This window comes from Panthera onca, chromosome E1 (genome assembly GCF_046562875.1).
Source record: "Panthera onca isolate mPanOnc1 chromosome E1, mPanOnc1 haplotype 2, whole genome shotgun sequence".
Classification (NCBI taxonomy): Eukaryota; Metazoa; Chordata; class Mammalia; order Carnivora; family Felidae; genus Panthera; species Panthera onca.
The window spans coordinates 47,855,863-47,880,479 of NC_138352.1; the positions used below are offsets into that span (position 1 = coordinate 47,855,863).

General features: G+C 41.3%; 1 protein-coding gene across 1 annotated transcript; it reads left to right on the forward strand.

Moving 5' to 3' along the window:
* Positions 1-9,507: 9,507 nt before the first annotated feature.
* Positions 9,508-10,137, forward strand: SMIM36 (small integral membrane protein 36). Its single transcript, XM_060647848.2, has one exon. It carries the CDS (start codon positions 9,593-9,595, stop codon positions 9,872-9,874), a length of 282 nt encoding a protein of 93 aa, XP_060503831.1. The 5' UTR covers positions 9,508-9,592; the 3' UTR covers positions 9,875-10,137.
* The last annotated feature ends 14,480 nt before the right edge of the window (positions 10,138-24,617 follow it).

Genomic DNA, 24,617 nt, shown 5'->3' on the forward strand with positions numbered 1-24,617 from the left:
TTCCAAGGAATTTTACTGGGAAGATATAAAAGGCTACATCAGGGACTGCCAGCCAGTTGCTATTTTAAACTGAAGGTCTTGTGTTTATTTTTTATGGAAGCAAATTTCACATACAAAAATTTTGTTTGATCTCGGGCATTTTCTTCGTGGAACCATACCCTAGAAGAAGCCAGAAACCTAACTCAGGGCTAGAAGGGGCAAGTGCCAAAATAGCTTTGTATACCTCACGGTTTGCTCCAAGCCAACCCTGGTTTTATCTAAGCATTAGATAGATGGTGTATTAGTTTCCTAAGAGTGCCGTAACAAATTACCACAAACTGGGTCACATAAAGCAACAGAAATGTATTCTCTCACAGCTGGGGAGACTAGAAGTCTGAAATCAATGTGTCATCAGGGTTGATTCCTTTTAGGGGCTCTGACGGAGAATCTGCCCCCTGCCTCTCTCCTAGCTTCTGCTGGTTGCCAGCGACCCTTGGCATCCCGTGGCTTGTAGACACCTCGCTCCAATCTGTGTCATCATTTCCTCATGGTATTTTTCTCTGTGTGTGTATCCGTGTCTTCACATAGCCTTCTTATGAGGTCAGAGTCATTGGATTTAAGGCCCATCCTTATCTGGTATAACCTCATCTTAACTCAACTAATTATATCTGCAAAAACCCTATTTCTTTTTTTTTAATTTTGTTAATGTTTATTCATTTTTTGAGAGAGAGAGAGAGAGAGAGAGACATCAATGAGCAGGGTAGGGGCAGAGACAGAGAGGGAAACAGAATCTGAAGTAGGCTCCAGGCTCTGAGCCCTCCACACAGAGCCCCGCACAAGGGCTCGAACTCACAGACCACAAGATCATGACCTGAGCTGAAGGTGGATGCTTAACTGACTGAGCCACCAGGTGCCCCGAACCTATTTCTAAATAAGGTCACATTCTAAGTTTCCAAGTGGATATGAATTTGGAGGGGGACCTTATTTAACCCAGTACAAATGGAAAAACAGATCCTGAAGTTGCTCTGTGATCAAATGTGGCAGTATTTCTCCAGAAGATCCCAGAGGAGCCACTCACTAGATTCCAACTGGGAAGCTGAGAACGGCAGCGAGTTATAAGGTCAGCTACGTTTTGTTAGTGCAAATTTTTAGGTTAAGTAGACTTAAGAGTACAAAGGGCTGCAATTTGGTTTACATTATTGTTGCTGTTCTCACTTTTCTGTCAAGCATGGCATCTAGCTCTCTGTCATTTCCCATTCCATCTAGTCAAGAGCTTCAGTGAAAAAAAAGCACTAGATTAGAATTCAAAAAACTTGGTTTCAAGTCTTATTTCTATCATTTACCATCTGGCCTTACACACGTCACTTCCCTAAGCCTCACCGTCCTCAACTGTAACATAATTAAACTGCCAGTGATTTTTTTTTGGTAAGTGTGTGACATTTTTACCTCCCAAGTTATTAAAACTGCGCTAAGTCTTTAAGATGCTACGTTTTCTGGAGGAAGCAAGGCACTGTATGATATCAGAAATAAATTCTTATCCAGAAGAGTTAAAATACAAAAATATTTTGGTGTTTTATGGAATAAACTTGAGTCTCCTGGAAGAGCATTTAACACATATTTATCTGGCATTGTTAACTGATGCTCCAGGTCAACAGACAAAACGCACTATGCTATAAATAAGTGTATATACAAGTGAGAGTCCACAGGATCCCTATCTGACTGGGTTTCAAATGCACCATGGCATATAGCATAGGGTTTTCTATGTACAGACCTGATTTAAGCTTCAGGCAGTAAGAAAGAGAGACAGAAGGGTGAGAGAGAGAAAGAGAACGAGCTCAAATTCCGTTGCCTCTCTGAGTTTCATTTTCCTCACTCCTAAAAGGGAGTTGATAATTCCTCTTTGCATTAGGGCTCTATCTAACATTAGGCATGTAATGTCGGTTCAGTATTGATCTCATCATCAAGCTCCAAAGCAGCTAGCACCCAGCCAGCATAGGGTAAGTGCACAATAGATGTTCTTAAATGAAGGGAGTATGTCCTGACTACCTCAAGGAATTGTTCTGAGATGTGATTTGATATTATTACCTATGTTACACTCTCTTGCTGATAAAAAATAACTGTCCCCAGTTTGCTTTGGGCTTTTTCTTTCATTAGCAGTCTCTGCCTTGGCCACTAGATGGCACAAGAAGTTAAGTTCCTTAAAGATCGGGACAGATGCTTGAGGATGTTGGCTACAGTGTGAATAAAGCAGCCATCCCTGGGGTTAATTAAGTCAAACAGGTAGCCAGTATTCCACTAAACACACTGGAAGGAAGCAAAACCTCCACAAGTCTGTATTTTAAATGAACTTTGAGCACTAATAAATGCAAAGGCAAAAAACAAAAACAAAAAACCCACCACTCTTCAGATAGTAATAAGATACCAAAGCAGAAACAATAGCCTTCAACCAAATATTCCGGGACACCACGGAGGGAAACAGCAGAACTGGGACAAGGCAAGAAGAGAGGAGGCCAGATTGAATCAACCACCGCAGTTAGGTGTTATCACTCGTGCAGAGAAATCTGGAGCTGATCTGAAAAACTCCGTTCGATACAACAGTTGCTACATATATTTCAGTTTAATTTAATGTGGACTAAAATGTGTGTAGTTCTCATTTCAGAGTCAATTTTAGCAAATTTTTGTGTCCTCTATTTAAAGTCATCAAAGAACTTCCCTAAATATTCTTACATGGAAAAACCTGTGCTGTACAGACATCAGTTTACTATAGAAGTCAAGAATCTAGAGTTCAGAGTGGGCAGAAAAATGAATTCACTGGTACATAATGCTGTCTCTTAAAGCCTTGCTGTGTGGGGCTCCTGGGTGGCTCAGTCAGAGTGAGCATCCCAACTCTTGATATTGGCTGAGTTCATGATCCCAAGGTCATGGGATCAAGCCCCACATTGGGCTCTGCATTAAGCATGAGTCCTGCTTAGGATTCTCTCTCTCTCTCTCTCTCTCTCTCTCTCTCTCTCCCCACTCTCTCTCTGCCCCTCCCCTGCTCATGCTCTCTCTCAAATAAATAAATAAGTAAATAAAGCCTTGCTGTAATCCAGGAGCACTGCATGTGACTTACAGGTGCACCAGAACACTCCACTTGCTGAGATGCTGTGCTCATCAAGAAACTTTATTATAAATTTATTTTATAACTTTATTATATAAATTTTAAACTTTATTATAAATCTGCCTCTAGGGAGAAAAAACTATGCCTGGTCCAGCACAAACCCTTCCAACCTATGACAACTATATTTTTCACTATGACTTAATAATAGTACTCTCTTTATTTTTTTACATTTATTTATTTATTCTGAGAGGAAGAAAGAATACAAGTGGTGGGAAGGGCAGAGAGAGAGAGAATCCCAAGCAGGCTCTGTGCTGACAGTGCAGAGCCTGACACAGGGCTTGATCCCATGAACTATGGGATCATGACCTGAGCAGAAATCAAGAGTCTGATACTTAACCAACTGAGCCACCCAGGTGGGTCTGGTATTCTGTTTTAAATAGCAGTCTCTGACGAGTTTGGTAAATGTATTGCCATCAGGAAAGGGACTTCTTCCTGACAAAAAGAACTCTTTGAGCCTGTGGGACACAGCCTCAGATGGTGTTAAAGTCTCTGTTTAGGGGAGGAGCCAAGATGGCGGAACAGCATGGAAGATTTTTTTTTTTTTTTTTGCGTCTTGTGTCCGTGAAATACAACCAGATCAACACAAAACTATCCTACACACCTAGAAAACTGATTTGAGGATTGACACAACAATCTGCACAACCTGAACCACAGAACTCAGCAGGTACATGGTGCGGAGAGGTGAACTGGGGGAGAGAGAAGCTGCGGAGAGCAGGGAGATGTTTTTGTTTGTGGAGAGAGGATGGAGACAGGGAGAGAGTATGGGAAAATCACCCCCCACTAAAAGCAGCTGGAGAGAAAGTGGAAAAGTGGAAACAGCTGCAGGGACTGAACTAAAAAGGGAGAAAGGAGGAAGGAGAGGGTTTAAATTCCATTAAGACTCTATAAACAGGGGGAGTGCAGAGTCTGAAACTCCACAGCTCAATACCTGGCAGTGCTCTGGTGGGAAAGGTGAATCCCAGGAGCAGAGTGAGGTCTGGGGATCCTCAGGCCACATGGAAAGAGGCGGTTCCTCTGCTGTAACGACATTTGGTAGAGGCTGTGCGGCCACCTGGTCCCAGCAGACCCCAGAGAACAACCACAGAACAGATCAATGAAACCAGAAGCTGGCTCTTTGAAAGAATTAACAAAATTGATAAAACACTAGCCAGTTTGATCAAAAAGAAAAAGGAAAGGACTCAAATAAATAAAATCAAGAACGAAGGAGGATAGATCACAACCAACACAGCAGAAATAAAAACAATAATAAGAGAATATTATAAGCAATTATACACCAATAAAATGGATAATCTGGAAAAAATGGACAAATTCCTAGAAACATATAAACTACCAAAACTGAAACAGGAAGAAATAGAAAATTTGAACTGACCCATAACCAGTAAAGAAATTGAATTAGTAATCAAAAATCTCCCCAAAAAACAAGAGTCCAGGGCCGGATGGCTTTCCAGGAGAATTCTACAAAACATTTAAGGAAGGGTTAACACCTATTCTCTTGAAGCTGTTCCAAAAAATAGAAATGGAAGGAAAACTTCCAAACTCTTTCTATGAGGCCAGCATTACTTTGATTCCAAAACCAAAGACCCCACTAAAAAGGAGAACTATAGACCAATTTCCCTGATGAACATGGATGCAAAAATCCTCAACAAGATATTAGCCAACTGTATCCAACAATATATTTAAAAAATTATTCACAATGACCAAGTGGAATTTATACCTGGGATCCAGGGCTGGTTCAATATCCACAAAACAATCAATGTGATTCATCATATCAATAAAAGAAAGGACAAGAACAACACGATCCTCTCAATAGATGCAGAGAAAGCATTTGACAAAATACAACATCCTTTCTTGATAAAAACCCTTAAGAAAGTAGGGATAGAAGGATCATACCTCGAGATCATAAAAGCCATATATGAGGGACACCTGGGTGGTACAGTCGGTTAAGTGTCCAACTTCGGCTCAGGTCGTGATCTCACAGTTCATGAGTTAAAGTCCCATGTCAGGCTCTGTGCTGATGGCTTAGAGCTTGGAACCCGCTTCAGATTCTGTGTCTCCCTCTCTCTCTGCTCCTCCCTGCTCACACGCTGTCTCTCTCTCAAAAATAAATAAAGATTAAATTTTTTAAAAATAAATATATAAAAAATAAAAGCCATATATGAAAGACCCAATGCTAATATCATCCTCAATGGGGAAAAACTGAGAGCTTTCCCCCTAAGGTCAGGAACAAGACAGGGATGTCCATTCTCGCCACTGTTACTCAGCATAGTATTGGAAGACTTAGCCACAGCAGACAACACAAAGAAATAAAAGACCTCCAAATCAGCCAGAAGGAGGTCAAACTTTCATTTTTTGCAGATGACATGATACTCTATATGGAAAACCAAAGATTTCCACCAAAAAACTGCTAGAACTGATCCATGAATTCAGCAAAATGGCAGGATATAAAATCAATGCACAGAAATCAGTTACATTTCTATACACCAATAATGAAGTGACAGAAAGAGAAATAAAGGAATCGATCCCATTTACAATTGCACCAAAAACCATAAAATACCTAGGAATAAATCTAACCAAAGAGGTGAAAAATCTATACATTGAAAACTATAGAAAGCTTATGAAAGAAATTGAAGAAGACACACAAAAAATAGAAAAAGATTCCATGCTCCTGGATAGGAAGAACAAATATTGTCAAAATGTCAATACTACCCGAAGCAATCTACATATTCAATGCAATATCTGTCAAAATAACACCAGCATTCTTCACAGAGCTAGAACAACAATCCTAAAATTTGTATGGAACCAGAAAAGACCCCAAATAGCCAAAGCAATCTTGAAAAAGAAAACCAAAGCAGGAGGCATCACAATCCCGGACTTCAAGCCGTTTTACAAAGTTGTAATCATGAAGACAGTATGGTACTGGCACAAGAACAGATGCTCAGATCAATGGAATAGAATAGAGAACCCAGAAATGAACCCACAAACGTATGGCCAACTAATCTTTGACAAAGCAGGAAAGAATATCCAATGGAATAAAGACAGTCTCTTTAGCAAGTGGTGCTGGGAAAACTGGACAGCAACATGCAGAAAATGAACCTGGACCACTTTCTTACACCGTACACAAAAATAAACTCAAAATGGATGAAAGACCTAAATATCAGACAGGAAGCCATCAAAATCCTCAAGGAGAACATAAGCAAAAACCTCTTTGACCTTGGCCACCCAATTTCTTACTCAACATGTCTCTGGAAGCAAGGGAAACAAAAGCAGAAATGAACATTGGGACGTCATCAAAATAAAAAGCTTCTGCACAGTGAAGGAAACAATCAGTAAAACTAAAAGACAACTGACAGAATGGTAGAAGATATGTGCAAACGACATATCAGATAAAGGGTTAGTATCCAAAATCTACAAAGAACTTATCGAACTCAACACCCAAAAAACAAATAATCCAGTGAAGAAATGGGCAAAAGACATGAACAGACACTTCTCCAAAGAAGACATCCAGATGGCCACCCGACACATGAAAAAATGCTCAATGTCACTCATCATCAGGGAAATACAAATCAAAAGTACAAGGAGATATCACCTCACACCTGTCAGAATGGCTAACATTAACAACTCAGGCAACAACAGATGTTGGCTAGGATGCGGAGAAAGAGGATCTCTTTTGCACTGCTGGTGGGAATGCAAACTGGTACAGCCACTCTGGAAAACAATATGGATGTTCCTCAGAAAATTAAAAATAGGACTACCTTATGACCCAGCAGTTGCACTACTAGGTATTTATCCAAGGGATACAGGTGTGCTGTTTCAAAGGGGCACATGCACCCCCATGTTTATAGCAGCACTATCCACAACAGCCAAAGTATGGAAGAGCCTGAATGTCCATCCACTGATGAATGGATAAAGAAGATGTGGTATGTATATACAATGGAGTACTACTTGGCAATCAAAAAGAATGAAGTCTTGCCATTTACAACCACGTGGCTGGAACTAGAGGGTATTATGCTAAGCGAAATTAGTCAGAGAAAGACAAATATCACATGATTTCACTCATATGAGGACTTTAAGATACAAAACAGATGAACATAAGGGAAGGGAAGCAAAAATAATATAAAAACAGGGAAGGGGACAAAACATAAGAGACTCTTAAATATGGAGAACAAACAGAGGGTTGCTGGAGGAGTTGTGGAAGGGGGGATGGGCTAAACGGGTAAGGGGCATTGAGGAATCTACTCCTGAAATCGTTGTTGCACTATATGCTAACTAACTTGGATATAAATTTAAAAAAATAAATTAAATAAAAAGAGAAAAGTCTCTGGTGAAAATCTCCTCTGACATCTCTTGGCAGCCAACCAAGGCTTCGGGTCCTGCTTTCACACTTCTATGGCCATGATTCTCTATCCTGGTTGCATATCAAAATTATCAAAATTATAAAGATGTTTAACAAATGCAGATTCCCAGTCCCCCCCCCCCCCCCAGAGATTCTAATTCAACAGATCTGGAGCTGACCTGGGTATCTGTATTCCTAAGAAATCCAACAGATTCTAACCTATAGTGTTTGAGTATCCATCTGCTTAAGTATAATCCCACAGGTTAGTCCAGGACCACAGATCATAAAATATTTTCTTTTATAAAGGTCTCCAGAGCAATAAGAACTCCTTTCTACAGCATCCCTGAACCCTCAGGTTGCCACGGAAACTGGGCATAAAGAGACCAGACACAGGTGCCTGGGTGGCTCAGTCAGTTAAGCATCCGACTTTGGCTCAGGTCATGATCTCACAGTTTGTGGGTTTGAGGCCAGCGTCGGGCTCTGTGCTGACAGCTCAGAGCCTGGAGCCTGCTTTGGATTCTGTGTCTCCCTCTCTCTCTGCCCCTCCCCTACTTGTGTTCTGTCTCTCTTGCTCTCAAAAATAAATAACAAACATTAAAAAAAATTTTTTTAAAGAGTCCAGACAGGAAGTTGTTAGGTCATTAAAGCCTAACAACGGTGAGAAGCCAGCAGACCTCTGGGACCTTGGGCCTTTAGCTAGAAGGTGTCAAAGAGTCCCATTAGCTTTTAGAGAAATAGTCCTGTCTGGCCAAAAATGTATATATCATACAGATGATATGTATTTACAGATGCATAATTTGTGAGCCCAATCCAAAATAATAATGACTAATAATTTTAAAATGATGACAGCAAAACATTAAACAGGTTTGGGGCCCTTTGGAGCATGGGCCCCATGCGTCTACACAAAGGATGCATACCCATACGGTTGGCCCTATGCAGGACTATTGGGGCAGGATGATGATTTATAAATAGAGAGATCTGCATTCTCATATTCTTTTCAATCTGTTTGTTTTTCTGCATCCACACAGCAGCCAAGGCCATCTCTTTAAAACAAATCTGGTCCTGTCACTTCCCTGCATCCTGTTGCCCTAGGATCAAATCTTAAGTCTGGCACACAGGTCCCTTTGCCATCTGACCCCTACCTGCCTCTTTCCCCTTATGGTCTCCATTCTCTGTCTGTATCCCAGTCATGCTGCCCTTGTCTCAATTCTCCCATTCTGCATGCCTCTTTCTGTTCAGATCTTTCACAATGCTGTTTTCCATGACTAAAAGAATCTCCCCTCCTTGTCCTAAATTGGCCAAAGTCTGCATATCCTTCCAGTCATAGGTTAAATGTCTCTTCTTCATGGAAGTGTTCTCTGACCCACCTTGGGACAACACACCCTCGTATCACGCTCTCCTTGTCCTTTATAAGCTTCTTCACACTGTGCTTAATTAAATGGTGACCTGTGCCATCGTTTGTTTAATGTCTGTCTCCCCTGCTAAATGCTTCTCTTACTGTCACGTACAGTGCCTGGAACACAAGAGGTGCTCACAAAGTGTTTTTGAATGAATGACTGAAAACCAACAACAAGTGAAGAAAGGGTGAAAATGTCAGGTGCTGAGAGTGCCCCTCTTCTAAGAAACATGTCCATTCCAAGACCCAGTGACCTGCTCACCCACATCACTCCCTGTATGGATACTTGGCATTTAAGCCTCCGTACATAGAGTGTGACCATGCTACACAATTTTTCCAAGACAATTCCATTTGTTAACAGTGTGCTATTATTAACAACACTTACTTTGGCTCACCACACCACCTGTTTAGATAAGGAATTATATAGGCTCTGTGCGTATATACCACACTTTAACAATACTTGAACCATCTCTTTCTCTCTCTATAGAGGTGAATTGACAAGAGACAGCTTCTGTGTTTTGGTGGCCGTGGTATTAGCAGCAAGAGCTTAAGTTATTAAACCGAGCAGGTTTAATCCGTGAGGTCTCCCGGAGCAGTGGGGATTATTGTATGTTTACCCCAGAGCCAGCACTGCTATTCCAATGAGCTAGAGTTTGCTCCCTGAAATGCCCACACTGGCCCCCTTGCCTTTCTCTAGACCCACTTCCTAACCGTGAAAGATGTGATGGAGTTTTACTTGGAGATCGACCCTGTCACCTTGAACCTGATCATCCTAGTGGCAAGCTACGTCATCTTGCTCTTGGTATTCCTCATCTCCTGCGTGCTGTATGACTGCCGAGGCAAGGACCCCAGTAAGGAGTACGCTCCTGAGACCACTCTTGATGCCCAGCCCTCCATCCACTTGGTGGTGATGCAGCAGAGCACATCAGGGGACCTCTGGGCAAGGAGGCCCAGCCTTCATTTTGGGGATCCTGTTCCATTAGGGAAGAAAAGCACAATGGTATGAGGTCGGCCAAGGGCTACTGGGGAGAGAGCACTAGACATTCTGGACAAACTGTTCTCCACGTGGCTGCGCTGGTCTTGCTGGGCTATGTAGTTGGGAGTTCTGCCTTACCTTCTATGTTCTTGTCACCCTCTTTGTGGATGAAGCAAACATTTAAGGTAAGAAGCCTGAAGTGGCCTTTGGTCAAGTTCTACAGATGCAAAAATCTCATTAATACTCTTGTATAGTGATGTTGGTTGTTGGTCCCTTCCTGGTGATGCCCTTGCCATTTCTAGGAGAGATTGACATTTGATAGGAAACTCCTTCTTCCCTCCTAGGCTCTTTGGCTGGTCTAATAACTACATTGACATAAAACAGATGAATAGGAGAAAAACAAGTTTAATGTTTACCCTTGGGGCCCTATAAAAAATATGAGACTCAAAGAAGTGACCAGGGCGGGCAGATTTTATGTCCTTTAGACCAAAAAAAAAACAAAAAACAAAACAACAACAACAAAAAAAAAACCTGTCAAGAATTGACAAAGCAAAAGCAAAGAAGTTTGGAGAAGTTTGGGTTTGAGATAGTAAATTAGTGAAGATGTAACAAGATTTGTTGATATAGCTTTCTTGGACCCAAATTCCCTATTTCTAGTGACAAGAATGTGTTGTGGCACCTTCGCCTTGGGACATTTATATCCTGCTTTCAAGGAGACAGAGGAGCGTCAGAGCATCCTTCTTGTATGAGCTCTTTTTCAAGTAACTTTTTTTCAAAATAATCAATATGCCCAAATGTCATATTTTGGGGCAGCCTCTTCCACTCCCCCTCAAAAGGTTTAAAACACAGAGTGCAATAGTGTGTGTGTGTGTGTGTGTGTGTGTGTGTGTGTGTGTCTGAGTGACGAGGAAAGAGCCTAGCTCAAATCTATCCTATACTCAGCAGATTACCTCTTTACAAGGTAACCATTGAAGTTGTCCAGACTTAATATTATCATTCTTTGTATACATACCAGCTCCTCCCATTCTATTCCCCCGTGTGAGTCATGGGGGGGGCGCAGTCATCTTAGAGCATAGTGGCTAACTGACAAAGCTTGGAGCCTGGGTTCAAACCCTATCTCCTCCACTCACTAGGTGTGTGACCAAAGCTACCTCCTTGTGCCCCAAGGCTCATGGTAAGACCTCCAGGCTCTCTGGGTATTTAAATGAGTTATTTCACTGAAAGCACTTGAGACAGTTCTTGGCACATAAGGTTAGCTTATTATTCATGATTATTAAAATTTTTAATTATTTTTTTTAATATATGAATTTTATTGTCAAATTGGTTTCCATACAACACCCAGTGCTCATCCAAAAGGTGCCCTCCTCAATACCCATCACCCACCCTCCCCTCCCTCCGACCCCCCATCAACCCTCAGTTTGTTCTCAGTTTTTAAGAGTCTCTTATGCTTTGGCTCTCTCCCACTCTAACCTCTTTTTTTTTTTTTTTTTCTTCCCCTCCCCCATGGGTTTCTGTTAAGTTTCTCAGGATCCACATAAGAGTGAAACCATATGGTATCTGTCTTTCTCTGTATGGCTTAGTGAAAATTTTTAATTATTAATATATAATGATACCCCCTTTCATACTTCTCATCGAGACGCTTAATCTCCAGTCCTGTTCCAGTACAAAGTTACTGAAGACTCACCACAAAATGTTGAGGTTCCATCGTGTTTTAGTCCCCTCGCCCCCCGAGCACCACTCTCTCCCTTTCTTTGTTACTGTTAACTAATAAACTTGTTTCCCTGCTCACTCATCTCTTTCCATAATTTTGAATTACTCCTTCCAGTGTATGTTTTTATTAATCCTCCCTTTCCCCGAGCTCAAAGTAACTTGCATATCCACTTAGTGATTTATTAAACCCCTTCTTCCAATCTGGCTGTGTGTAGAAACACAAAGAAACGAGTGTGTCATGACTGCTCCCTCTCATCTTTGCTGCCTGATAGAGAAAGGAGGAGTCAGGCATGGCTTAGCCCATGAAGGACAAGAAAGCTTGTAGATGCTCTGACGGTCTACACAGCATGCAGGAGTCCCTAGAGACAGAAGTGCCTACCACACAGAAGGAGTTCAGGAAACATTTAAATAATGTTGAATGGCCAATCTCATCTTCGACTCAGGCATCAAAGATAAGATTATTTGCCTTGAAAAATAAGCAGCTATTTTTCTGGAAGGACCAGCAGACGTTGGGGGCTTGATGGGTAAGCCAGGAAATGTCATTTTAGATAGAAGGAATAGCATGAACAGAGCTTGGAAGCAGAAATCATAGGGTTCACTGACTACAAAAGCCTGAGGGCTTCTAAAAACTGTTAAGAAAAAATGAGAAATTAAATTTCAATTTATCCCAGAGAAAACTGAAGAGGAGGGACTGACTCATCCTGCTCTGCCGATTTCAGCGATGGGTGTTGTTTTGCCTTGGGATTGTTAAGTAGCCATACGAAAAATAAAGATAATCCAAGTTATTTTGTTTTCAGATTTTTAAATATTTATTTCAAATTCTGTTTCACATTTTTATCAGAAAAATTATATTTTCTCTTAAACATGTGATTTTAAAATTATATTGAAAATCCTGCAGAGTTTTTTTTTTTCTTTTATGGTCGAGAAGTCATCTCCACCTTAATAATGAACATATAAAATGAATAGGAAAAGACAGCAAATTCCTAAGCAGCTTCTAAGAACCTGCCCTCTACCCTAGCATGAGCTTCACATGGGCTAACCTTCTCATTCCTTGTCCCTATCATGGGAATATATAGATCAGTGCACACAAGAAAAATGTATCCATGGAGAAAAAAAAAGTCAGTAGACCATAAAAAAAGTGATAATAATAGTTAATTTAGTTTTTTGAGAAAGAGAAATACCAAATGTTAAATTCTTCTTATTTTTTTTGGTTAAAATTTTTTAATGTTTATTCATTTTTGTGAGAGAAACACACACAGGTGTGAGCAGGGGAGGGACAGAGAGAGAGGGAGACACAGAATCCAAAGCAGGCTCCAGGCTCTGAGCTGTCAGCACAGAGCCCAAAGTGTGGCTTGAACCCACAAATGGCAAGATCATGACCTGAGCTGAAGTCAGCGCTCAACCAACTGAGCCAGCCAGCTGCCCCAAATTCTTCTTATTTTAGAGTTAAGAATATGCAGTAAACATTCACTGGACTTTTTTTTAAATGGAAATATTTTCATGTATGTTTCAATTCCATATTGGAGTCAGTTGAAGAGGAAAGATTAACATGGAGGGTAGAAAAATAAATTCCAAGGAGAAGAAGAAGAACAACAACAACAATAACAACAAACCGCCAAATAATAGTAATAATAACAACAACAGATAAGGGGAACAGAAATAAAGTCAGGGGAGAGAGACAAAAGAAGGAAACTAAGACTCTAAAGTGAACATCGGAATATAAGGTATTAAGCTTTTCTTCCAAGCTTCTGGTTCATTTGATTTGTGGCTCATTCAATTTGTGTTCTTCAGGAAGGAACCAGCTTCTCAGCATTTAAAACAATCTTTTCTGTTTAGAATGTACGCTTAGAATCTTAGGAGAGCTACAAAAGCCTTTCAGCATTTTGCTAATGAGGAAAGCAGCCCGGAAGGAAGACCGTTGTCCCCAAGAGGACTTGGCTTTAGAGCCAGGACTAAGATCCTGTTATTCCCTTTTCCCTTCTACCACCCTGCCTCCCCCCACCTCACCCCACCCCCTCCCTCCCCACACAGGGCTCTTTCTACAGCACCATCTCCTGCCTGCTTGTATTGTAAAACTTCATAACTTATTTCTTATCTTTTAAATAAAGCTTTATTTCCCAGTGGAATGGTTTATTGCACAGCTGTGAAGCTGTAACTAATGTTTTCAAACCCGGTGGAATGGATTGCCGGCTAGAACCAAGAAGTCCCTTTAACAGTCAAATACGGCATTATTTTTGTTTCCTGATGGGATTAGGACTTCCTTAGTCCACCTCTTCTCAATACATTATTCTTCCATCACGCACAATTTGTATAAAAGCAAACGCAACATTGTGGCCTGATTTGGACAAGAGCTGTGGGAAGGTCACAAGCAAAATGCTTCCGCCCCAAGATAAGGGAGGGCGGGAACGGAGATGTATCACGGATCTGTTACATGCCAAACGCTTGGTATTCGTATCTCATTTCATCCTCACTCTCCCCTGGGAGATGGACACAATGAAAACTGGTTAAAGATAAGGAACCGGACGCCCAGGGAAGCTGTAAGGTTCAGGCAAGGCCACACAGCTAGTACACATGGGAAACAGGATTTGAACTCAGTTCTAAACGTGTGGTTTTCTGCTACCTGTTTTTTCCCAGCTGTTCCAGAAGAGTAGCCAGCCAGCGTTTGCTCCACATCACCTCTCCCACACGCTAGAACTGTGTACCCAAGAAGTTGCTGCATAAACGTCTGGTAAATAATCCAATGGCCTTTCAGATTTTCTCCTCTGAATAAGATAACCAAAGTTTCCATCAGAGGAAAAATGGTTATTATAATTTGGCCAGAACATTATCTCCTGGTGTTTTAGAAGTCACCAAGATGGAGTGGTCTAAGATGGGCTTTGTAACAGAAATGTCAACTTCAAGGCCCATCTGTCACTACATGCTGTTGAGACTTTCGGGCATCACTTAGCTTCCTAAGCCTTTTCACTCACCTTAAAAATGGGTATAATGCTAATATCGTCAAGGCTTAGAATAATATACATAAAGTACCTGGTGGAGGTAGGATTTCAACAAAATGAAGGCCATCATTATTATACGAGAAGATATGGTGAAAGTAAGTAGGGGAACTCATCACTTGAAGGCCAGATAGCAAGAGCAGGTCCAGGCTCATTTATGAGAGCATTGAAAAGAAGGAGTGAGAGGGGCGCCTGGGTGGCTCAGTCGGTTGAGTGGCCGGCTTCGGCTCAGGTCATGATCTCACAGTCCGTGAGTTCGAGCCCCGCGTCGGGCTCTGTGCTGACAGCTTAGAGCCTGGAGCCTGTTTCAGATTCTGTGTCTCCCTCTCTCTGACCGTCTCCCATTCATGCTCTGTCTCTCTCTGTCTCAAAAATAAATAAACGTTAAAAAAAAAAATTAAAAAAAAAAAAAAAAGAAAAGAAGGAGTGCGAGGTTGAGACTTGTCACATGAAGTAGAAATTTGGACATAAGGGAAAGTGATGGGCTGAATTGTGTCCCCCTTTCCAAAATTCATATATTGAAGTCTTTACCCCAGTAGTCCGGAATGCAATCTTATTTTGAAGTAGGATCATTACTTGTGTAATTAGTGAATACAAGGTCCTACTGGTGTAGGGTGGACCCTTAATCCAATATAACTGGTGTCCTTATTTAAAAAAGGGAAGTCTGGACACTAACATGCATACAAGGAAAACACCGTGTGAAGATTAGAGTCATGTGACCACTTGCTGAGAAACCACCAGAGGATACAGAGGCGAGCCTGGAACAGATCCTTCCCTAATGCCTTGGGGGAGCACAGCCTTGCTGACACCTTGATGTGAGACTTCCAGCCTCCAGACTGTGAGACAATATGCTTCTGTTGTTTAAGCCACTCAGTTTGTGGTACTTTGTTAAGACAGCCCTTGCAGAATCATACCGTGTCTAAAGGGAATGCTTAGTACAGGTGATAGGATGCTTAACATTTCAAGGCCCTATAGGATAAGTGACATAATTCTTTTGGATGTGACAGCAGCACGTTGAGTTAGGGTCTTGGGCAGAAGCTAAAAGTCCAAGCTTTGTCAGAGTTACCTAGGAAATCGACCCTGTACAAGCAGAGTAACCATTTGTTGTGTTTTTAAGGAGGGTAGACTACAAGGGGGAGAATGTCTTTAGGAAGAAAATGTGCTTGTGGTTTTGCTAGATAAAGTGTGAAGGACACTTGTTAAGAGTGAGGAACTCTCAGTTCTATAAAGAGGAGCAAGGAACAAGTCAACAAAGAAAAGATGTTATGGAGTCCAAGTGCAAATCTACTGGGTTGAAGCAAAACAAGATCAGAACTAGCCCTAAAGAATCCCAATCCTTTCAGACAATAGTATCCATAGGTTATATGTCTACAGTGTCCCATAGATCCTTTAAAAGCCACTTAGTGAGTGCCTGGCTCAATTATTTAAGATTAAGTGACAATTTGTAGGGGGCGGAACAATTATTCTTACTTTAGAGACGAAGGTGTCTCGTGTCGCTTTGTATAAACCTTTCAAATAACAGAATGGGATGAACAGAACCCAGGGATTCTGGCTCAGTCCTGAGCTTGCCCTGTAATTCCATAGCTACCCAGAATCTATGCAGGGTAAGGGAGTGATTCAGCAAGCTGGATGCAGAAAGTCCACGCTTTTGTGAACATCTCTCACTGTCTTTAACTTCTGGGGAAGCACAGGATAACACAGTCTTCTTGATTAGGGCAAAAGTCCCCAAGAACTAGAGGGTAAAGTCCAGTACAGCTCAAGGGAATCAACGACAGCCTTTTTTCTCATTACTTCATCCTCCCTGAGAACACCAGTGGCTGAAATATAGAAACTAGGAGCGTGTTTATTATCTACCTCATTGTAACAGTTCATTTGGACTTTAACCTTCTTGGGCAGTCAGTGTTTCAGATAAGGGCTTTGTGACACCAGGATTGAGAAAGATCTCAGCTATTTCACATCTTCCCGAGATAATGGGAAGTTGTTTGCACATATTTATTTTTTGGTTCAAGGTTTCTCTCTACTCAGCTGTTATTTAATGAAACGCCAGCCCTGTGCTGGGATCTGCTGGCTCTCTGTTTGGCACAACTCAGCCTGGTGGCCTTATCTGCAATCTCAAGCTGACAGAGGTGGGAGGCTCAGGAAATACTAGAAAGATGAAGACTTGTTTGGAAGGATGAAGGGGACGAAGGGAGAGAAAAGCGTGCTGCCCCAAGGGAGAGCTGAAAATTGCGCAAGAGTGGCCCAACAGAAATGTGGCAGTGGAATTTGGAATCTGAACTGTTTGTCAGAATTGATGAAGACATTCTCACCATGGCAATTTATCAGTGAAAAGCAACTTGCCATTAGGGGCAGGAGGAAAGCCAATATTATCATAAAACTTTGGTGAAAAACATGTGTGTGACAGTCCTCATACACCTGCTCGGGAGGAAAAGGAGATCTAGACAAGGAAACAATGGTTTTGTCAACATCAACAAGACTGAATTTGGCAACTCTTACCATCAAAAAAGTTTCCCTATATCTAACCTATGTCTCTTCTGTTCTTACCCTTTACACTCCTTTTCTCTCATTTACCTCTGTTGGGTTTGATAAAGAAGTACTGTTTATACAGTGAGTTATACCACCGTGTCTCCTGAAAGAATGCAATCAGATCAGATCACAAGGTATACTGAGTAAACAGCTGGCTCATGGATGGGGTCATAGCATCTTGGCGAGCTGTGCCAAAAATCATTTGTTACTAAAAGTAAACTGCCTAAGTTTATGCACGATTCACCTATTTTTAGATAGGGGGTGAATCGAAGGTTATCCCAATCATAATGCCATCCTCACTTCTGGACACTCCAATGTCATTGCTTCAGAGTTACAATTCGTGTGGAAGCAACTGCATATCCTTACTGACCACTTCTCTATTTGACAAGTATTTGTAAAGCGCCTACTTTGTGCGGGTCTCCTGCCAGGGCCAGGAGGATACCTCATGTACATGACCCATCCTCGTGAACCTTGCCAAGTGGAAGGAAAAGCTACTACGTACCTTGTATATGATGTCAGAACCTTTACTACAACCCTCAGAGGTACCGTTGTTTTCCCAATTTTATGTATTTTGGCGGCTAACACTCTAAAGCCCATTCTCCAAACCAGTGGCCTCCAAACTACCGAGCATGTATTCCTTTCAGTAAAGATGATTTTAGCACTCACCTGTGTGCATGTGTATACTGTATCTATCTAAATAAATATACATGTACATATATTTAAGTTATTTATGTTTAAATACATATAGATTTGTGCATTATATATACACATATATGTACATTATGTGGATCTTCCTGTACACCTCACCTTGGAGTCTCTCCACCACTTTGCCACATGGCCTCCTGATTTTGTCTGTGTATAAATGGAATAATCTACCTCCGTTCTTCCCCCTCCCCCCCACCCCACCTAACATTAGGTTTTGCTCTGGATGAGTGGGAATGGGAACCCTATCTAACAACTTAATCTAGAAAATGTATCTTTAAAATTTTTTTAATGTTTATTTATTTTTTTTTTTTTGAGACAGAGACAGAGCGTGAACAGGGGAGGGGCAGAGAGAGAGAGACACAGAGTCTGAAACAGGCTCCAGGCTCTGAGCTGCCAGCACAGAGCCCGACGCGGGGCTCCAACCCATGAACCGTGAGATCATGACCTGAGCCGAAGTCGGACGCTTAACCGACTGAGCCACCCAGGCACCCCATAGAAAATGTATTTTTTTTTAATAAAAAGCAATCATTTTCAAGTTTAAACTGCATCTTTGTATTGCTAAAGATGTTTTGGCAGAATTCCTTGATGAGTTTTTTTATATGCAAAGGTGAATTTGACTGGCTCTGTAAATTCTACTCATCTGCTTTGAATTCTCTTTCCTGGGAGGGATCTTAAGTCCCTCCAACAAAAGAATGAGTGTCTTAGATATGTTTCAGCACCAATAAAGGACTGCATACATCAGTAAACCTCTGTCCTTCGGTGATGACTTTGTTGGAAAAAGAAAGGAGACTTTTTACTTCAGCTGTAGAATAGGAATTACACTCCTGTGGAAGCAAAGTGCCCCAGACACAGGAGGGAGGCCGGTGGGCTGCTCCAATGCCCCAAGAAGGGAGGGCTGGGAATGCATAGTCTTCTAACGGATAGTCTTCTAATGAATGGAGCCACGGAGGTGAGGCCAGGGCCGTCACTAGCTGTCTCCGCAGGCACTGTGAAAAGGAGGGCTGAGAAGCTGGATCCACAGAATGAGACCTTCCAGACCCACCCCATCACCCGAACTTCCTCGTCTGCTGTGGAGACCTTTCTCGAAAGTGGATGCAGCTTCCTCCTTGACTGGACACTGCCCTTGCCTCCTCTGGGAGCTGGGTTCTCGTCCATATTTCCACTTCTGAGGGACAGCCCGGGGGCTACTAATTGTAGCCAATCATTAGCTTCTTGGGAGGCACTGGGCCTCACTGGCCCATCTGCGAAAAGAAAGCACCAGAGTTAATGAACAACCTTCAAGGGTCCTTCCAGCTCTGGGAGTTTTGACCCTGCATTTGTCCTTTTTCCTGACCTTTCCTCTCTTCCCACACTCACCTTTTAGAATGAAGCCACTAGGGACATGAGGATTTGTTCTGAAAACTGCCTCCAGTTGGGACATTATTGTTGATCAGGGAGCTGCAAAGGGAAACTTAACAGACAGTTGAGTCCTTTTCTTTCACAGTATGCAATGCACATACCCCATTTTCTAACATGGTTTCCATCCGACATTTCAACTAACTGTCCCCACGTTGGTGCTTCTTCAAGTCAAAGTCTGTTTTGCACTCTTTGGAAGGAGCATAAACCATGACAAATGGCCTCAGTTTAGGCATATGGTGATGCATTGATCTCCTAGTTTGCTGGGATGTATTAGCAAACTTATTGTCCCCAAATGTAAAAATAATGAACTTACCACTGTGCGTGGAACATTGACAATGTGAAACAGATGAGATTTATTGAAGCCTCAGAGACAATCCTTAATTTTTAGTAGAACATTGCCTTTTGTTTTCATCCTGAGTGAATTTCAATGGCCTTCCCCCTAAAACCTTGTTTTAAGACGGTCATGGTGGTTAGGAATTAAAAAGTTGTTCTTTTTTTTTTTTTCTTTTTTTCCTTACGTGAGTGTATTAGTTAGAGTTTATATTTGGCTATGATTAACAAAGACACAAGGCACAGTGGCTAAAACGTGACTGGAACTTTGTTCTTGCTCTTGCATCCTGAAGTTGAAAGGGAAAAGGCTCAGCCTCGTACAGTGGCTCCAAGATGCCCTCAATGTCCCTGGTACCTTTATTCCTGTTCCACTGGCTTTGCTTCATGATTTCCATCCTTGATGTTTCCTTCTCATTGCAAGATGGCTACCACAGCTCCAAATCTTACGTCTAAGTTCCAGGCAGGGAAAGGAATAGAGGTGAAGGCAAATGGGCACATGCCAGTCAGCAGAGAGACCTACTCAACCATTTTTACTTAAATTTCATTGGCTACAACTTCATCAAATATCTGCTTCTATCTGCACAGAAACCTGTAAGATGCATATTTTTTCGGGGTGCATTGACATTGCCCAAGTCAGGCCCAAGTCATTGCCAAGTTCATTAGAAAGGAAGAGGGAGAGAATGAATTTGGGGTAGGCTACGTACTAGTGGGGTTATTTGCCCTTCTAAAATGAATAGACGTTTGTTAAGGTAAACCTGAAAACTATGGAAAAGGAAAGGAACGAGATGATGATGATGTCAACTACCCAAAATGATCTCCTGTAGCATTTGGTGTACCTGTATGCTTGTTTTTTAATTAGCAATTGTAATTATTTTTCTGATGTATTTTTTCTGATTATAGAAGACATGCCTATTCAACAGGGAAACTTTGAGCAAAGTATAGAGAAGAAGATAGAAATCATCCACAATCCCATTATCCAGAGATAATAACTATACTATTTTGTTGCTTTTTCTGCCATTTTAAAGTATATATTACATATTAATTATCACAGCATATGTATACTTTGATATCTTGTTTCATCTTCTAAGTAAAAGAAGTGAATTTACATATGACCCTAGCTAATGTATCTCTGCACCCTTGTAATGGAGCATTCCCAAAGGTGGTTGCAGAGTTATTTGGAAAGTGCCTTAAGTAGGAGAGAATGAATAGCATACACTGATTTTCTTCTGACCTGTTTCTGGGAGACCATCATCACTCTGATTCTCAGACTATACTTTATGGTCTTCTTTCTGTATTTTTCCACCTTAAAAGGTGGCAAATGCACACGCCAAGAGTTAAAATGGCCCTTAGGGGAACGTGGACTATTGCCCATTCTTACCACATGGCTCACAGAGGTGATTTTTGCTCCTGCTTGTAAATTCATAGGATCTCCAAGCTACGTAGGACCTTCATGGCTCGTCAGTCCAAACCTCTAATGCAACAGTAAAGAGATGCAGAAAAGGAAAAATGCCCTGCTCGGGGTCACAGCTGGCGTGGTCAGTACCCAAGTGTCTTCCTGGTAATCTTCCACTCTACTTGAGATCCTTTGGATGATGAACTAGTTGGTAAACTTCAAAGGCATTATGACTCCCACAAAACTACACAACGAACCTCAGTCAGTTGCTAAAGGCATCACGTGAAACCTAAGGATTTATAACTTGCTTAGGGTGGCATTTCTCAGGTTGGCAATTCCACATAATGTACCCAGATATTCAGAGAAAATGCCCACAGAAAACTGCTTCACTCACTATGAGCTCATTTCTTACTAAGTGCCATAGAGTTGTAGTATAGACTTACAAGACTTGCAGCCAGGTTGGGGAGATGAGAGGGAAGGGTGAGCCGATATGGCACATTCATACAATGGAATGCCATGTGGCCGTAAAAGGGGATGAGGTAAATCTGCGTGAACTGCCATGGAAAGATAACCATGATGTGTTGTTAGCAGAAAAATGCTGCTCACTGGGGAGTTTGAGGTATATGTTCTAAGATCTCTCTTGTGTTTAAAAGTTTTTTTTAATGTTTATTTATTTTTGAGAGAGAGAGAGTGCAAGTGGGTTAGGAGCAGAGAGAGAGAGAGAGACAGAGACAGATGCAGAATCAGAAGCAGGCTCCAGGCTCCAGGGCTATCAGCACAGAGCCTGTTGCGGGGCTCAAACTCACAAACCGTGAGATCATGACCTGAGCCGAAGTCAGACGCTTAACCAACTAAGCCACTCAGGCGCCCTAGATCTCTCTTGTGTTTTAAAACAAAGTACATTCACATACTTACATGTTTTTCTATGCGTAGAAAATTTTAGACAAATACACACAAACGTTTATCAGTGGTTATCCAATAGAGTGGGATTTTCAGATGCGGGGAGTTACATTTCTTTTTACTTTTTTCATTTACACACTTCTGCTTTTAAAATATAATCATGCATTATAATCAGTTTCTCCATCATACATTTTGAATAATCACAGTATCTATCTACTACAGAGAACTTTGACAATTAAATGAGTTGCTATGTATACAATGCTTAGACCTTTGCCAGGTACATAGAGCTCAATAAACATTAGCTGTGATGATGATGATGATGATGATGATGATGAAGGAGAAGAAGAAGAAAGGTGGGTGCTCACATGGTGTTGCTGAGCATATATAACCATACAAGTTATTTATAGGGCAAATTGATCAGATATTATGCCAAAAACCTTTAAAATGTGAAAGCAATTTGACCCAGCAGTTCCACTTTCAGAAATTTCTTCTGTGGAAAAAAACTGAGTAAGTGTATGAAAAATATATACAAGATAAATAAAGAGCAAAATGTTGGCAACAAGCTAAATGTTCAAAACCAGGAATGGTTTAATAAATTATGGTGCATCTTTATAATGGAATAGTATGCATTCATTGTAGCAATGAGTTCATTAATGTGGCAATATGGTAAAGATATAATATTAATGAAAAAGGCAAATTGCTGAATGCCATATACTTATGATTCCATTACGGTACAAAGAATGTAACGTACATATGTATCTCTAAAAGCACAATGCACTTAAATATTAATAGTACTGAGCCCTCGGCAATTGTGGAAAATTGTTTCCTTTTTACTTAGGTGCCGTTTCCAATATTTCTATAGTGCTTGTGCAAGTATTTAAAAGAAAGGCAAAGGGCCTTTGGGGGAACATTTCATAATGTAGCCTCCATGCCAACAGACTGGCACCAGGATGCCTCTGCCTGGGGGCCAGAGGAGATATGAGTGCCTCCAAGGACCATGTGGGCAAGTTTTTTCAATTTCTAGAGCAGACTCAGCAGACGTGGAACTAGTGTCCTGGCCCGACTCAGCAGACAGAATTTGGGATGTTGACTGAAGGCCAAAAGAAATAGGTGAGTAAATTTGGGCCATGTCACTGCAGTCAGCAAACCCAAAAATATGTACCAAATTCTTATAATGATCATTCCTCCATTTTTTCAGGGGGCAGTGGGACTGGGAGTCTATGTCTTTTGTGCCAGCATGATTATGAATGACACCCCTTTCACTTTGGGTCACCCAACCCATTTGAGACTTGCTCATTTGTTTCATCATTTTCTTTGTTCTCCTATCTGCTGTATTTCCTGTACATTACAGTTAGTTAAAGGCTTGAGTCAGGTTCAACCTCTTTTTTGGTAAGAATTCTTCATAGATGTTTCTATTTGCTGTATATCGCCTCATGTCAGGAGTTACACAAAGTCTGATTGTCCCACGATTAGTGATACTCACGTTGATGAGTGGATTCAGGTGGTGGCAGCATGATCGAGTCGAAAATTTCTTCCTGAACCTTTCTTTTCTTTAATTTTTTTTAATGTTTATTTATTTTTGAGAGAGAGAGACAGAGAGAGACAGAGCTGGGGAGGAACAGAGAGAGAGGGAGACACAGAATCCAAAACAGGCTCCAGGTTCTGAGCTGTCAGCACAGGGCCCGACGCGGGGCTCGAACTCACAAACCGTGAGATCATGACCTGAGCCGAAGTCGGTCGCTCAACCGACCGAGCCACCCAGGCGCCCCTTTCCTGAACCTTTCATCTCATGGTTTCACCTACTGTTGATCATCACCCGCATTATTGCATTAAAGGTTAGAAAATAATTTCAGTTCTATCATTCCTTCCACATTTATTGGCTGGAATTCTTTTGTAAAGAAGAATGTCCTTCACCAACTAGGGCTCTCCAGTACACTTTATACAGGAAGGACAGAATAAATGCTTGTCTCCTTCCTTTTAATGGTCAATTTTCATAGTAAGAAGCTGAAACTGTAGTTACTTCCAATAGCATCCAGAGGTTTATTGTATTTTTTTTTAAGTTTTTTTGCTTGTTTGCTTATTTTTTGATGGAGAGGTTTCTCTTTTTCTTTCTTTTTAGAAAAAGTTTATTATCATTATGAATTCATCACGTTCGTATATATAAAATTTAAATACATTTATAAAGCAAACTACCCTCATAAATTAGGATCTGTCTTCATTAGTCAAGGTTCACCAGGGAAGCAGAACCAGCAGAACGTGTACACACACACACACACACACACACACACACAGAGTGAGAAAGAGAGAGGTCTATTTTAAGGAATTTTTTCACACAACTGTAGGGGCTGACAAGTCCAAAATCTGCAGGGCAGACAGGCTGGCTGGCAAGCCAGAAAGTAGTTGACATTGTAACCCAAGTCCAAAGGCTTCTAGGGGCAGGATACCCTCTTCCTTGGGAGACCTCAAACATTTTCTCCTAAGGCTTTCAACTGATTAGATGAGGCCCACCCGTATTATGGAGGGTGATCTGCTTTCCACAAAGCCTACGATTTAAATGTTAATCTCGTCTTGAAAACACCTTCACAGCAACATCTAGACTGATGTGTAACCAAATATCTGGGTACCATGGCCTAGACAAATTGATACATAAAATTAATCATCACGTTATTTCTATTTAAAAAAAAAAAAAACAACTAACAACACAAAGTAGGAAAGGCAAAATGAACGGCAGACTCAATGCTTACTGTGGGTGCTCAAGATGAAAAAAAGACACTTGGGCTGAACCAAACAAGAAAGGTTTGATTTAGTAATTTCTGTG